The sequence below is a fragment of the Tupaia chinensis genome, unplaced genomic scaffold, assembly GCF_000334495.1.
Source record: "Tupaia chinensis unplaced genomic scaffold, TupChi_1.0 Scaffold139218_1, whole genome shotgun sequence".
Taxonomy (NCBI): Eukaryota; Metazoa; Chordata; class Mammalia; order Scandentia; family Tupaiidae; genus Tupaia; species Tupaia belangeri.
This window is the reverse complement of record NW_006199107.1, coordinates 529,545-547,067: the sequence shown is the minus strand read 5'-3', so window position 1 is coordinate 547,067 and position 17,523 is coordinate 529,545. Positions and strand designations below refer to the sequence as shown.

General features: G+C 39.7%; 1 protein-coding gene across 1 annotated transcript in view; it reads right to left on the bottom strand.

Moving 5' to 3' along the window:
* Window positions 1-17,523, bottom strand: part of GRAMD1C (GRAM domain containing 1C) — a 116,399-nt gene that overhangs the window by 44,441 nt on the left and 54,435 nt on the right. The window contains exon 6 of the mRNA XM_006161821.3: window positions 13,078-13,158. Coding sequence (XP_006161883.1) covers window positions 13,078-13,158 — 81 coding nt within the window. The remainder of the gene's footprint in view (window positions 1-13,077; window positions 13,159-17,523) is intronic.

The window sequence follows — 17,523 nt, the reverse complement described above, 5'->3', positions numbered from 1 at the left end:
AGGGTGCGTGCGCTCGCCAGACAGACAGAGAGAGACATAGAGACAGAAAGCGAGAAATCACCCCCCAGGGATCCCCCCAGGATCCCTTCTCCTCCATTCTCCTCTCGGGATCTTGGGCATGCACGCACACGCGCCCGGCATGAGTTTTAAGCCACCAGGTCCGGGACACGAACCGCGGTCGACTACATGGGAGTCCAGCGACATAGCCATTACGCTAACTGCTGGTTCCCCAGTTTTAAGGATTTTTGTCCTTTCTTAAGCTGTCAATAGGTTCATATACCTACTATTTGAACAGAATCCTAACCTGTTTCCTGGCTTTAAGTTTTAAGCAAAGTTACTTAAAATTTCTTTGATTTATTAAAGCTAAAAACTGCTTTTCTTGAAATTAAAAAATGTATTTAAAAATACCTATTTAATGACCTTAGTAAGCTATATAGCCTCAACTAGGTGCTACTTTATAGTATATTCATTCTACTCAGAGTTTCACACCTAAAGTCAGACATGTATTCACAGATAGGTATATGTCAACTGCACTTGCTATTGAAAGTAGTTAGATTATTTAAGAAATCTTATGAATCAATAAAATGTGGGGGGAGGGGGATAAAAAACAACTGTAGACACCAGAAGGGGGGTGTGGGAGGAGGGTGAGAAATAGCAGGTCAACTGCAGGCACCATAGTTAGTGTGGGAGAAGGGTGAGAAATGGCAGAGTGAAAAATAGGGGGGGAAATATATATATGAGACTAGAAGTGGAAAATTATCAATGATAACATGTATGATTAAGCCACTGTACAGTATATTCTGGATGGGAAATCACATTTTATATGCTGTGACAATGCTCAGTGAATGAATGTAAATTAATTAATTAAAAATTAAAATTAAAAAAGAAAAAAAAAAAACTCATGCTGGGCATGTGTGTGTGTGCATGCCCAAAATCCTGAGAGGAGAATGGAGGAGAAGGGATTGCAGTATGACAATCCGCCTGAGGGTTGATTCCTCACTTTCTGTCTCTCTGTCTCTCCAGTGAGTGCACAAACTCTACAGCGAAAACCTCTCTAGAAAAAAAAAAATACACACATATATAAACTTTATGTAGTCGACATATAAAATAGCAACTTTATTTTTCCACAAAAAAAAAAAGTGACAAGTTCAGAATTGTGTTTTTAAAAGACACTTTTAAAACTACTGCTACTGGCATAGTGGTTAAGGCACTGGACTTCCACATGGCAGAGGCAGTTCAGGTCCTGGACCTTGGGGTTTAAAGATTATACCGTGTGCCTGTGCGTGCATACATGCCCACCCAAAATCCCAGGAGGAGAATGGAGGAGAAGGGATTGCAACGTGGCCGTCCCCCCAGGGGATGATTTCTCACTTTCCCTCTCTCTGTCTCTGTCTCTCTCTGTCACTCTCTAGTGAGTGCACACGTCCTATGAAAAAAAAATTTTTTTAAATGAAACTAATGCTACTGTACTTAGCAACAACCTCAAGGACAGCTAGGGTGTTCAAAGAGATAGTTAAAATAGAATACTATTGTGATGGCTCAAGCTAGATTTGAAGAGCACGTTGGTGACCAGCCATGGTAGGCAAAGGGGTGAGAAACAAGGACACGTCCACGTTTCTGGCTTGGGTGACTGGGTGGGAAGTGGTACTGTTTACTGACCAAGGGGAACAAGCAAAGGGGAACTGCCAACCAGAAAGAGAAAAAAAGAGGGGATAATATAGGAATACAAATCCTTCCCTGCATTGCCGGGCTAAAGAAGTTCCCAGTTTCACATTTATCTTTTGTTTGAATGTTGCGTTTATTAGATCTACAGCACTGGAAAACTAGAATTTCATGTAAGTCCAAGGGATGACCACTGGCAGCATCAGGAACAAGGGGACTGGTACAGCCGAGTGGTCTCTGGGAGCAGGCAGGGTGGCACCCTCCCAGGTCTCAGAGATGACATAACTGTGTAAACCGACTACCTGGAGAGCACCCTCAGCACTGCCCACATCTCAGAGTTGGGCTGAGAGGCAGACGGAAACCACACTCAAAAACCATCTATAGGGGCCAGCAGGTGGCGTGGTGGCTAAGGCGCTGGATTCCCACACGGCTGACTGTGGTTCATATCCTGGACCTGGTGGCTTGCTTTCTCACTCCCTGCCCCCCGCCCTCCATCCCATCTCCCTCTGATGACTATAGCAAGTTAAAAAATAATAATAGTAAGTAAAATAAATAAGTCTTTTAAGAATTTATATATAGTCACTCCCCTGAAAATACACTGATGCATACTGGGGAGTATTCTTTCTAGGGATCAGTAATCTTTCATTCTATAAGCCAGGGTATCTGAATATCGTGGAAGGAGATTAGTAATCAAAACATTGCAGATAAACATGAAATTAGAGCAAAGGTAAACAGCTTTAAGGGACAGTTTACTATAGCCTAAGTGGACCCGATGACTCATCTCTGCATGCCCCTCTACTGCTCAGAGTCTGCCTCTGTGTTTCTACTTTCCTGTCCTAGGTCCTAAGTATCAAGGCCTAAGTCTGACCAAGCCCCCTGCAGATTCATACATTATTTCTTTATATATACTAGTGCATGCAACCAATTGTTTTAAACCTTTCTTTCTCCCCCCAACACGCCTGAGGAATAGAATACCCTTCTGTCATCCTTCTTAGTGATTCCCTAGACAGAAGCTGGAGTGGAATGTACTGGAGAGGGTGGGGTACCTTTCAAAAGCATCTCTCAGCACCTCGCCCCTAAATCTAACACATGCTTCCTCCTGCCTGTGGGGAGAAGGAAGAGTTAGTCTGTCTTGTGAAGCCTTAAAATTAGAAACGCATGCAGAATTCTGCTCTATTAGGCCCTAGATTAAATGTTCACTCTCAGAACATAGACTTATGTTTCCTAGAAGAGCTACTTTCCTTACAGCCTCATATACTGGCAAGAAAGACCACTATTACCTCTCTGAGAAAAACAGACACAAATGAAATTTTGATTCTGCACACATCCCTGCCTATCGATCTTAAATCCAAGGATATGGTCATATCAATAGCAATATGAAAGGGCTGAGATTTAAAAGAAAATCTATAAAAATTTTAAATCTTGTTACTGCTGATAGCCGTAAACATACACACCCCATTTTCTTAGTAATTCATGTCTATAGAGAATAACATTTCAGGCCATCCAGTGGTGTGGTGGTTAAGGGAGCTGGATCCCACATGGCCAACCTCACAGTTTGAGTCCCGGACTCATCACCTTAAGAAACATGCTAAGCGCATATGCGTGTATGTCCAAAATCTCAAAAGGAGGGGAACTGAAGAGATCACAAGGTGAATGGAAGAGAAGAGATCGTGGCATGGCCATCTTCCCTGGGGTGTCATTTCTCATTTTCTTTCTCACTGTCTCTCTCCGACTCTCGCAAGCACACACACTCTATGGTGCAAAAAGAAAGAAAGAAAGAAAAATAATATTTTTGGTGGCAATTGAGGAGTCCTGAGTGTTTTAAGATAATCATTTGTTCTCACTATATAGATTAAGGAAATTGAGTTAAATATACGTTGAACTTAGGGTCAACCCTGAATGTTGTTTTTTTGTTTGTTTGTTTGTTTGTTTTGAGAGATTTTCACTGTAGGGTGCGTGCGCTTGCCAGACAGAGAGAGAGAGACATAGAGACAGAAAGTGAGAAATCACCCCCCAGGGGGATGGTCACGCCGCAATCCCTTCTCCTCCATTCTCCTCTCGGGATCTTGGGCATGCACGCACACGCGCCCGGCGTGAGTTTTAAGCCACCGGGTCCGGGACACGAACCGCAGTCGACTACGTGGGAGTCCAGCGACATAGCCATTACGCTAACTGCTGGTTCCCAACCCTGAATGTTGTTTTCAAAATTAAATTGCTCTTTGTGTTTTCTCCCTATCCTTGGCCTTTTCTTTGAGCAAAAAATTTAAAATATCTGGTTAATTCAAGACTTGGATTATTGGAACTTTAAATTATTGAAATTCTCCTAAATCCAGTCATTCAGAAAGCACTTATTGGGGACCAGCAGATGGAGGGATGGTTAAGGCGCTGCACACTCCCACATGGCCGACCACAGTTCAAGTCCTGTACCCTGGTGGCTTGCTTTCTCACGCTCTCTCTGTCTCTCTATCTCTCTCTGGTCAAATTAAAATAAATGAATGAATAAGTAAAATTAAGTAAATAATTATTAAAAAATAAAAAAGCATTTATTGAGATCTGCTACATGTGGTAATAATTTCTTATCCAAAATGGCACACTTTTGAGAGTAAGGGAGCGCTATTTGTAGTTGCATTGACAGAGACTGAAACCCAGACAGTCCCGGACTGTCCTGGGTAAACCGAGATGTACACCAGGCCAGCCACTGGTAAACACTGAGCTGGTAATGGACACACGATAGTGAACAAGACAGACACGGACCTGGCCTTAAGGTGTTTACAGTCCAGCAAAGAGAATACAAATGCAGCAAACAACTGTAATTGCAATGTTATGAAGGAGGAGGACAAGAAACTATAGAAAGATGAAAAAGTAGATCTAACCTTCGGGTTTAATTATGAATTTCAGAACTAGGAGTGGAAATAACAGGATCACAACTTTCAGGCACAAATAACATGTTTCAGCAACTAGTGCAGGAAAAAAATGCAAAATATTTAGGAACAGGATGGTATATGCAGATGTGGCTGGGAAGGTAAACTGGGGCCAGATTATGCAGTCTCTTTATTAAATTTTAGATTTCTATTCCAAGAACAGTGAATATTAAGCACAAAACTAATATAAGCAGGCATTCTTTTTTAAAAAAATAATAACTTCGGCTGTAGAAGGTTTAACAAACTATTTCTGAAAAGGACCATTTAGTAAATATTTTAGGCTATGTGGCCATATGGTCTGTCACAACTACTCAGCTCTGCTGTCATAGAGCAAAAGCAGCCATAGACAATAAGTAAACATATGAGCATGGCTGTGGGCCAATAAAACTTCATTTATCAACACTGAAATTCAGATTTCATATAACTGCCATGTGTCATGAAATTTTCATCTTCTTCTTTTAAGGTTTTTGCCATAGGGTGCACGTGCTTGCCAGAGAGAGAGCCAGCAACAGGGAAAGTGAGAAATTACCTTCTGGGGGGACGGCCACACCCAACCCCTTCTCTCATTCTCCTCTTGGAATTTTGGGCACACGAACACATGCACCTGGAGTGATTTTCAAGCCATCGGGTCTGGGACTCGAACCACAGGTGGCCATGTGGGAGTCCAGTGCTTTAACCATCACACCACCTGCTGGCCTCTCTTCTGATTTTTTTTACCCCATTTAAAACTGTAAAGCCAGCCCAGCTGTGGTAGCACACACTGGCTAATAAAGCCACATGGGAGGCTTTAGTTCAATTCCTGGCCCACTCTAAACAGCCAGATGAGGTCCCATGCCCTGGCAGTCTCTGCTTCTTGGGAGACAGAGTCTGAAGGAGGGTCACAACATAGCAAGACTCTATCTAACAAAAAGGAAAAAAAATTTTTTTAATTAAAAATTATTTTAAAAGAAAAATTATTCCTAGTGTTCATGAAAACCACACAGAAACAGGAGGCAAGACTGTTTAGTTTTGATATAGAACATGGATGAGACAGCTTAAACTAAGCCAAGGTGCTGAGTGGGATGGTAAGGAAAGGCGTAGGGACTGTCAGCCAGGGTGTCACAGTTCTTTATAAAAAACTGAGAGGGCCAGCAGGTGATGTGGGGGTTAAGTTGCTGGATCTCACATGCCAACTCCACTGTTCAAGTCCTGGGCCTGGTGGCTTCAAAAATACGTTAGGTACATGTGGACATGTGACCCAAATCCTGAGAGGAGAATGGAGAAGGGACTGTGGCATGGCCATCCTCCCTGGGAGGCGACTTCTCACTTCCCCTCTCTCTCTGTCTTGCTTTGTCTCTTCCTACTGAGTGCATGCGTCCTGTGGCAAAAATCTAAATGACAAAAAAAAAAAAAAAAACAAAGTAAAAATGCAAGAAAACATCCATCCTTTTTTATCGAAGAATGGTGTTGCCACCGTCCTCTGGTCTCACAGATCCCAGATAGTCCATGTGCTGTGTAGAAAAAGGGTGCTAGGCTCAAAGGTTGTGAGCTAAGCCAAAGTGCTATAAACTGCTTCACAATGATTGCGCTGACAGCTTAAACACATGCCTAAACACGGAGGGCTTGTGTTACAGGAAGCCAAATGCTAGAAATACACTGTCCTTTCTGAAGCAATGTGTCAAAGGAGTCTTATGCATGGGGAAAAAAAAAAGGTTCTTTCAAAACATTCTTTTTCAAAGGCAGCAGATCTGGCTCTCTTTCCCCCTTTAGTGGATTTATTTTACTGAAGAAATAAAATGTACATATATCCACACAAGATTTTACAATGATTTTGTAGTATTTACTTTAATCAAATCATCTTTTTTTCCTAGATTAATTTGCTTTGTTTTAAGAGTTTCTCATGTAAAAAACAAGCAGAAGTAACATATTTACTCTCACTCTCTGATTCCCTAATTACGAGTAAATATGAATATAATGTTCCGAACTTCAATTCTATAAAAATACTCTGAACATACATAAAATGTATTATTTAAATTATTTTTAAGTTTTTTAGTAAGATATATGGACATTTTCTATCTTATGGATTTTTCTTTACTTTTTTAGAAAATTCCACAAGAGGGGTTGATAGGTGGCATGGTGATTAAGGGTGCTGGACTCCCACATGGCCAACTGCAGCTTGAGTCCCAGACCTGGCGACTTGCTTTCTCTCTTTCTCGCTCTCTCTCTTTCTCACTCCCCCTCTCTGGTAAAATTAAAATAAATAAAGCAAAATAAAATAATTCTTTTTTTAAAAAAAGAATATTATACAAGACAGGGTCAGCAGGTGGCATGCAGGTTAAGGCAGCTGGATCCCACATGGCCAACTATGTAGTTCGAGTATGGGAACTGGCAGCTTGAAAACAAGAAGGGTACAGGTGCGTGTGTGCCCAAAATCCCAAGGGAAGAATGGAGGAGAAGGGACTGCACCCCCTCAGGGGTGATTTCTCATTTTCCCTCTCCAGCAAGAGCATATGTCCTATAACAAAACTTTAAAAAAAATTTTTTTAAACTAGAAGGCAACTGAGGCTTATGAAAATTACAGACAATACCAAGAATATATCAAGCGCCTAGCATCATGCCTGACACCTAATACTTAATAAATAGGAGTTGTTGTTATTGTTATAGATATTAATATATTAAAAAAACAATAGCATTGCTCTCCAAAGATCACTAGGAGACCATGTGAAAGGTAGATTGTTTTTTTCCAGTTCTTTTTCTGAGAGAATTCTATAGTATTTAAAATTCCGATTAACACAAGTTTTGTTTTGTTTTGTTTTTTTGGAGAGGTTTTTTGCTATAGGGCACGTGCGCTCGCCAGACAGAGAGAGGCATAGAGACAGAAAGCGAGAAATCACCCCCCAGGGGGGACGGTCATGCCACAATCCCTTCTCCTCCGTTCTCCTCTCGGGATCTTGGGCACGCACGTACACGCGCCCGGCGTGAGTTTTAAGCCACCGGGTCTGGGACACGAACCGCGGTCGACTATGTGGGAGTCCAGCGACATAGCCATTACGCTAACTGCTGGTTCCTCGATTAACACAAGTTTTAAAACTGAGATCTTGCCTTCAACTTTTAAGTTCTTTATGGTATTTAACATATAATATATGTTGATTTATTCATATTACAGAGCAAAAATGGCCATCACTCTGCTTATTAAAATGAGAGTATAGTGTTCGCTTGGGACAGAATTGCAGGTAAGGTCAGTATTAATGATAACCAAATGGTACAAAGAGTCACAAGGCACAGCTCCTGTGAAAACGGCAATGCCCAGCGTGTACACATCAAGGACACAAATGACACCAGACTTTTTCAAAGAGGGTTATAGTTTACTCCCAGACAGCAGATGCAGTGTTTCACAGCTATCGCAGCCTCCAAAGTTCCTGGAATGCCCTTCCTCCCACTTTAGAGAGCTCTTTTTCATTAAGTGCAGAAGTCATTTAAACCTGAACTTAACCACTTCCCAGGAGGCATTTGATTTTGGAAAGATGTCTCCTAACTTACTCAGAAGAAGACAGATGAATGCTTCTTGGGAAGAGATTCAGACCCAGTGTAACCAACTATAGGCTACAACAGCAGTTTCTAGCTCCTTGTTAAAAAGAAGGAATAAATGTTGCTGCAAAAGGAACAGAGGAGGGGAGGAGAAGGGAGTGGAGTGGAGGGGAGGAGAAGGGAGTGGAGTGGAGGGGAGGAGAAGGGAGGGGAGTGGAGAGGAGGAGAAGAGAATGGAGTGGAGGGGAGGAGAAGGGAGGGAAGTGGAGAGGAGGAGAGGGAGGAGGGAGGAGAGGAGGAGAAGGGAGGGGAGTGGAGGGGAGGAGAAGGGAGGGGAGTGGAGGGGAGGAGAAGGGAGGGGAGTGGAGGGGAGGAGGAGGGAGGGACATCTGGATTGTTTCCACTTTTTGGCTGTTATCGATAATGCTTCTCTGAACATTTGGGTACAAGTTCCTGCATAAACACGCTTTTAATTCTCTTACATATATACCTGGAGTAGAATAACTGAGTCATGTGGTAACTCTACATTAACCATTCTGAGGAACTGTCAGGCTAGTTTTCAAAGTGGCTGTACCATTCTACCTCCCACCAGCAATGCACCTGACGGCTCCAGTTCTCTGCGTCCTCGACATTTTTGTTTTTAATTTTCGGGTTTATTGAGATATAATTAGCAAATCACAATTATATATATTTAAGTTATACAACTTGATGTTTTATGTATATATACATTATGAAATGATCACCATGATCAAGCTAATTAACATGGTCATCATTTCACATAGCTAGTGATTTCTTCCTTTTTTAATTCTTCACAGTAAGAACACTTAGGGTCTATTCACTTAGCAAATTTCAAATATACAATACGGTATTATTATTATTTTTCTTTTTTGGGGGAGGTTTTTGCTATAGGGTGCATGCGCTTGCCAGACAGACAGAGACAGACAGAGAGACAGAAAGCGAGAAATCACCCCCCAGGGGGGGATGGTCACACCGCAATCCCTTCTCCTCTGTTCTCCTCTAGGGATCTTGGGCACACACGCACACGCGCCCGGCGTGAGTTTTAAGCCACCGGGTCCAGGACGTGAACAGAGGTCGACTATATGGGAGTCCAGTGACATAGCCATTACGCTAACTGCTGGTCTCTGGTATTATTATTTTTAAGAGATTTTTGCTATAGGGCGCGTGCGCTCGCCAGAAAGACAAGAGAGAGACAGAGAGACAGAAAGCGAGAAATCACCCCCCAGGGAAGATGGCTACGCCGCAATTCCTTCTCCCCTCTTCTTCTCTCGGGATCTTGGGCACACACACACACACACACACACACACACACACACACACAACTGGCGTGAGTTTAAGCCACTGGGTCTGGGACTTGAACCGTGGTTGACCAAATGAGAATCTAGCGATACAGCCATTATGCTAACTGCTGGTCCCACAATATGGTATTATTAACAATAGCTGCCATGCTGTACATTAGCTCTCCAGAACTCAACCATCTTGCACAACTGGAACTTTGAACCCTTTAAGCAACATCTTCTGATTTCTCCAGAGCCCTCGCCCTGTTCCCACCTCCGGAAACCACCACTCTGCTCTCCTGCATCTTTTGAGTTCAATGTGTATAAATCCCACTCAGTAATGGCATATAACCTTCTATTATGTTTTACCAGATTGGTTTGCTAATATTTGGTTGATCTTCTGCATCTATGTTCCTAAAGAATACTCGTCTGTAGTTTTCTTGTAACGTTCTTTGTCTGGTTTTTGGTATCAAGATAATAATGAACTTAGAGTAGGCTGAGAAGTATTCCCTTCTTGGGGCTGGCAGGTGGAGTGGTGGTTACAAGTGCTGGACTCCCACATGGCCGACCATGGTCTGAGTCTCGAACCTGGCAGCTTACTTTCTCACTTTCCCCCTCTCTCTCTCCCTCTGTCCCTCTCTGGTCAAATTAAAATAAATAAATATAGTTCAATAAAATAATTATTTTTAAAAAAGAAGTATTCCCTTCTCTTCTGTTTTTGGAGTACTGTGTGAAGGACAGGTGTTAATCCTACTGTAAACATTTGGTAGAGTTCACTAATCAAGCTATTTGGGCTTTTCTTTTTTGTAAGTATATCTTTTTTTTTAAAAGAATTATGTATTTAATTTATTACTATTATTATTTTTTTAACTCACTGTGGGGTACATGTGCTCATCAGAGAGAGAGAGAGAGAGAGAGAAAGCTGCCAGGTCCAGGATTGAACCATAGTCGGTCACTTGGGAGTCCAGCGCCCTAACCACCACACCATGTGCTGGCCCTCTAGGTAGATTTTTGATTAGTTATCCAGTTTCTTTTTTTGAGGTAGATCTATTCAGAGTTTCTATATGAGTTAGTTAGGTAGTTTGTAACTTTATAGGTATTTCATTTAGGATAACTAATTTGTTGTCATATAATTGTTAATAACAATCCCTTATAATCTTTTTATGTTTATAAGGTCAGTAGTAATATCCCCATTTTCACTCCCAAATTTAATAATAATTTTATAAAATTATTTAATTAGGGGCCAGCAGGTGGCATGGTGGTTAAGACGCTGACTCCCACATAGCCAACCGTGATTCGAGGCCTGGACCTGGTGGCTTACTTTCTCACTTGCATTCTCTCTCTCTTTCTCTGGTAAAGATTTAAAAATAATGACAGATAAAATAAAATAAATAATTCGTTTAAAAAATTTGTTTAATTTTTAATTTGGTAGGCTGTTCTTTCAAGAATTAAATTTTTGTCTTTTTTTTCTTGGTCAATCGAAAGTTATTTCAATTTTGTTGTTTTTTTTCCCAAAAAATAAATAATAAAAAACTTTTAGGTGGCATAGTGGTTATGTCACTGAATTCCCACATGGCCAACCACAGTTCAAGTCTCAGGCTTGGCTTGAAAATCATGTTGGGCATGTGTGCGTGCATACCCAAGATCCAAGGAGGAGAATAGTGGAGAAGGGATTGCAGTGCGGCCACCCCGTGGGGGGTGATTTCTCACTTTCCCTCTCTTTGTCACCGTCTCTCTCCAGCCGTCTCTCTCTAGTGAGAGTGCATGTGACCTATGGCAAAAATGTCTTTAAAAAAAAAACCTTTTAGTTCTATTGTCTTTTTCTATTCTCTATTTCATTCATTTCTGCTCTAATCTTTATTCTGTCCCTACTTCTGATTATTTTGAATTTAGTTTGCTTTCCATTCTAAATTTCGAACATTGCAAAGTTCAGTTATTGATATGCTTTTTTTTTTCATTTATTTATTGGGTTGTTGGAAAGGTCATAATGTATTTTTGCATAGAAAAATACATCATGACTTTTATGACAACCCAGCATTTTATTTTATTTTTAATATGATAGGGTGGGTTCAGATGCCTGCCAGAGAGACAGAGATAGATAGAGAGAGAAGGTGAAAAAGCATCCCCTCAGGGGGTAACCACACCACACCATTCTCCTCTGGGATTGGGCACACATGCACAGATGCCCACTGTGTTTTCCAAGCAGCTGGGTCGAGGACTCAAACTGCATACCTGGCTGTGTGGGATACAACACTTACGCACCACATCACCTGGCCGGCCTCACCCTTCTTTTTTTCACATATATATTTATGGTTATAAATTTCCTCTAAATACTACTTTGGCTATATCCTATAAGTTTTAGGGTTTTTTTTTCTTTTTTCATTTAACTCAAAGTATTTTCTAATTTCCGTTGTGATTTCTTCTTTTAACCATTCATTATTTTTTTAAAAAATATTTGATTTAACTTTATTCATTTATTTATTTTAATTTGACTAGATGGGGGCAGGGAGAGAGAGAAAGGGAGAGAGCAAGCGATCAGGTTTGCGACTTGAACCACAGTTGACCATGTGGGAGTCTGGCACCCTTAACCACCATGCCACCTGCCGTCCTCCACCCATTGGTTATTTTGGAAAGTTCTGTTTAATTTCCACTTTTTCCGTGTGTTTTTTATCAATGTCCTTCCATTAGTCATTTCTAATTTCATTCTACTGTGGTCAGAGAACATACTATTATTTCAATTCTTTTAAGTGTACTGAAGTTTGTTTTATGACCTAGCATACAGTTTATTCTACAGAATGTTCCATGTGCACATGAGAAAGATATGTATGTTCTCCTGTTGTTGAGTAGAGAGTCCCATAAATGTCTTTTAACTCTGGTTACTTTATAGTGTTGTTCTAGTCTTCTGTTTTCTCATTGATCTTCCATCTATGTATAGGACATAGAAATCTCCAGCAGTTATTGTTGAATTATCTATTTCTCCCTTCAATTCTGTCAGTTTTTGCTTCACACATTTTAGGACTCTACTATTAGATGCATTCATGTTTATGATTGTTATGAAGTCCAGATCAATACATGCTTAATTATAAAATACTCTCCCTTTTTCCATTCATTTTTGTCTTAAACTTCGTGTCTAATATTACTCTAGTTACTTCTGTTTTTTTTTATCAGAGTTTGTATTTTCCTTCATCTTACTTCCAAATTATTTATGCCTTCGAATCTATTTTGTCTTTTATATACAGCATACAGTTGAAACAAGTATTTCTTTCATTCTGCAAATCACTGCCTTTGGATGGAGTGTTTAATCCACTTACATTTAATGATCTATGTAATTTCTGCCATTTTGCTACCTATTTTCTATGTATCTTAGATTTTTTGTCCTAATTTTATTTCTCCAATACTTCCTTCTTATGTGCTAAAGAGATATTTTCTAGTGTATTATTTTAAATCCTTTTATATTCCTTTTACTATATTTCCAAGTTATTTTCTTGGTGGTTACCTTGGGAATTATAATTATGATGTAATTTGTGACTATGAATCTTCTTTTGCTTGAAGTTTCTTCTGGGAATTTGGATAGTCTAGTCAAAACTAAGTTTAGAAAAATTAAAAGTGCTCTTCAATCCACGAATATTGTTTAGGTACATAATAGGGAGTTCTTGTCAAAATAAGAACCTGCCTCCTGTATGAATACTTACCTTATCTAATAATACGTTCTGCCACAATCTAAAGATACTGAGGTAACTTCTATCCCTGGCACCAAAAGATGTAAAGAAAAACTGCAAGAAAAAAATAATACAATTTTAGCATCATGGAAAATAATGGAAAAGTACCTAACATGAGGTCTACAAGGACTTCCTATGCACAAAGCAAACTGATAGGTCACCACCACCTATGTTATACGCTATTTTAATTTAACCTCTTGTTTTAATAGAAGGGAAACAAAACAGATAATGGTTGTATGGACAAGGTATGTTTGCAAATCATGTCTTACAGCAAATAGTATCTTACAATAAAACAATTCTGTCAGTGTTGACTGAGAAAAGGGGCTTGGAATAGGTAGCTATTTATATTCATCATAGCATAATAATTAAAATAAATCTTAATAAAGTTATAAAAATAAAAATTTTATTTTATTATGAGCTTTGCAGAGATATGAAGTGGTTGCCACTTGAGTCACATACACACAAACAATAAGAAAAAAAACACAGTAGATTTCGAGATGTATTTTAAGGACCTTAGTTTTAAATTGTCATCTTTCAAAGTCTTCTAAATTTTCAGAAATACTCTCTGAAAACTTATAGATATAAAATACCCATGTTAACATTGATCTTCTCTTTGAATGTCATAGAAATAGCATGTTTCAATTTGTGATTTCATTTGCTTTCAGTCTTCTATCTTTCTATGCACTTCATTGATTTTTGCAAAGTCATATTTTAAAATAGGTTTTTATGAGAAAATGTGACAAGCAGCAGCACTAAATACAATCTCTCTGTGTGTCATCTCTTCCCCTAGTTAATGACCTTTCCTGACTGAGTGGTTATCTTTGGGAAAGAGAAAGTTCAGTTCTCTGCTTGAGTGATTAAGTAAAATGTCAAACAAATAATATTCTGAATGTTAACACTTTCATAGGAAGATTATAAAGTGCTGTTTTCCAATTTATTACACTGAAACTTTTCTATTGGGCTGTCAGAAAATTCAGGACGTATTTTTCCATGCAAAAATGCATCCTGACTTTTCTGATGACCTACTATATATCCTTCATAAAGTAAAACTTTGTCAAGAGGCTACATCCAGGAGCTCTTCCAAGCGGAACAAAAAACCATACGTAATATGTGACCCAATGATCACTGCTTGCCATACCCGATTCCCTTCGCTTAGGCCAAATCGTTTTGCCTAATTGCAATAATTTTATAACCCTGTGTGCAGACATGTAGATTAGAAAAATCTCTTAGTCTGTTTTCTTTTCACCACTGCATTACACTTGCTAATTCCTACTTCTTAAACAAAATACCTTCTTACTAACTTGACTCACTCTTGTACAAAACTACCATATTTCCAAATCCTTAAAACTTAGCTTTCTGGGGCCAGAAGATGGCAGGGTAGTTACATCATTGGACTCCCACAAAGCTAACGATAGTTTGAGTCCTGAACCTGATGGCTTTGAAATTCACACCAGGCTTGTGTGCACGCATGCCCAAGATCTTGGAAGGAAAATAGAGGAGGACGGATTACAGAGTGGCCATCCCCTTGGGGGCTATTTATTCACTTTGCCTCTCACTGTCTCTCTCTCTCCAGCAAGTACACATGTGCTAAGATAAAACCTCTTAAAAAAAAAAAATTCCAGCTTTCTGAAAAATCTACATGAACTCCTCCCTCTCTTTACTCCTTGCTAGATATCCAACTTTAAAAACACATTAATAAATCTTGGTTTCATAATTAACTTTTTAATTTGGAAAGGGTTCTGGATAATGATATCTCTAAGCTGCTGGAGCACAGAACATATTCTGACATCTGAAACAACTAAAAAAGTACTATGAACAGCCTTCTTTTTGTCATAGAGGATATAAAAGAGAAATACTTAGTAGTACAGTTTTCCCCCATGATGATGGAAAAAGAGATCATTGAGCTAACGTAGTGAAGAAATTAAGACCAGAGTCTCCATAATTAAACTCACAGAGATTTATCACTTACTTAGTTGTGACTGTGAGTAGCTTCTGTTTTCTTTAGTTTCCTTATATGCAAAATGAGAGTAAGTATCATGGTAGACATTTGCAAGAATTAAGTGAGAAAATATATGTAAGGAGTTTAAAAGGGTCTAGAATGCAGCAAGAGGTCAGTAAATGCTAGCTGCTCATGGATTGAAAAATCTATTTATGTATTGCACTAGTGAGTACAATTACTATATGTCAATTACTATTTTAATTTTAAAATGCTAGTTATTATCCTTATTAAGGTGCAAGCCAGCCTCATGGCCTAGTGGGTAAGGGAACCAGATGCCACTTAGCTGACTTTGGTTTGAAACCCAGCCCTGGTGACTTGAAAAACATTCTGGGCATGTGTGCGTGCAGCCCAAAGCCCTGCCAGGATGGAGAAATGAGGAGAAAGGATTGCAGTGTGGCCACACCCATGGGGGAACGCTTTCTCTCTCTCTGTCCCTGTCTCTCTCTGGCAAATGCACATGCCCTCTGGCGATTTTAAAAATTTTTATTTAAATGCTTGACCTGGAAATTCCGGTATGTATGTGGGAAAAGGTCACACATGAGCTTAAGAAGGCATGGTCAGGTGGTTCACAGAAGTATCATTTGCAATAGCAAAACACTAGAAAAGAACTAATGGCCATGGAAACTATCATACATCCCTTCTATAAAATATTATAGAGTATTTTTAAGAATTATTTACTTAATTTATTATTATTATTTCTTTTTAATTCATGGAGAGAGAGAGAAAGACAAAGAGAGAGAGAGGGAAAGTGAAAAAGCAGGCCACCAGATCTGGGACTCGAACTACAGCTGACATGTGGGAGTCCAGTGCCATAACCACCACGCCACTTGCTGGCTCCTAGAACACCTGAAAAAAAACAGAAATAGACCTATCTACATGTACTGATATCCATCCAAGTTCAAGATATTTAAAACAAAACAAAACAAAACAAAAAGATCACTCATAAACAACACATGTAAGATGGTATCTACTTTTTTTTTTGAGAGAGGTTTTTGCTATAGGGCCCGTGCGCTCGCCAGAAAGACAGAGAGAGACAGAGAGACAGAAAGCGAGAAATCACCCCCCAGGGGGGATGGCCACACCACAATCTCTTCTCCTTCATTCTCTTCTCAGGATCTTGGGCCCACACGCACACGTGCCCAGCGTGAGTTTAAGCGACCGGGTCTGAGACTCGACCCGCGTTCAACTACATGGGAGTCCAGCAACATAGCCATTACGCCAACTGCTAGTCCTGGTATCTACTTTTTTTTAAAAAAAAAAAGAGCAAAACTAAATGTTTATGTGTATGCAGACATGTATGTACATATAAAGGAAGAAGCCTGAAAGATCTGAAAAGACACATAACAACTGACAATAGCACTGACCTCAAAGGTATTATTGGGGATTTTAAGCATAGGAGAAAGATGATAATTTTTAAATTATTTGATGAGTTTGCTAAATAATGAAAATAGAGACTAGCAGGTGGCATGCTGTTTAAGGCACTAGACTCCTACATGGCTAACTGTAGTTCAAGTCCCAGACCTGGTGGCTTGCTTTCTTAATCTTGCTCTCTCTCTCTTTGGTGAGCACACATGCCACATAGGAAATTTAAAATAATAATAATAGTAAACACAATTAAATTAAATGAATAATTTCTTTAAAAAGAAATTCATATATGCATGTATAAATTATAAAATTAAGACTAAGCTCCGCCTGTGGCGCTCCGTTTCTTCCGCGTGGTCGCTGCCGCTGTGCTGACTGTGCTCTGCCAGACACGGTGTCTGTGAGGGTTTTTCAAAAGTCTTACACGTGGCTATGAAGTTGTATTGATTGTTTCTGAAATGTATTTAAGACTTTCTGTCTCGAGAAGAAACCGGGCCTTCAGAAGGTTCCACATGGCTCTAGCGAACTAGATTTTTCAGGGAATGAAGATTTTCTACTGATAATTCAGCCTCCAACAAACGAGCTAGCGCGATCACAACAGAATGGCAAAGAGATTCTAGATCACCTCTGTCTGCTTGCTCCTGAACATTCAGGGTGAATTTCAAGGATTTGAAAGAAACACACCATCCATCAGATGACAAGAAATCACCACCGGATCATGAGAAATATGGGAAAACAAGAAAATACCTCTCCTCCAACAGCCAAGGGAAAAGAATAACTCTTCTTCATCCACAAGCAGTTCGGTGAAAATCATGGAAATGTCTGAGGAGGAATTTAGAGCATTCATAATGTCGAAGCTAACAGAGATGAGAAGAGAGATAATGAACTGCTAAAGAGAAAGGAGAAAGAAGTTGATGAGTTCCAGGAGATGAGGAAATTCTTGCAAGATCTAAAGGAGGAATTACACACTTTACAAAAGACTCAAACAGAACTGCTAGAGAGGAAGTCTATAATACAAGAAGTCAAAATCTCCCTTGAAAGTATTAAAAGCAGACTAG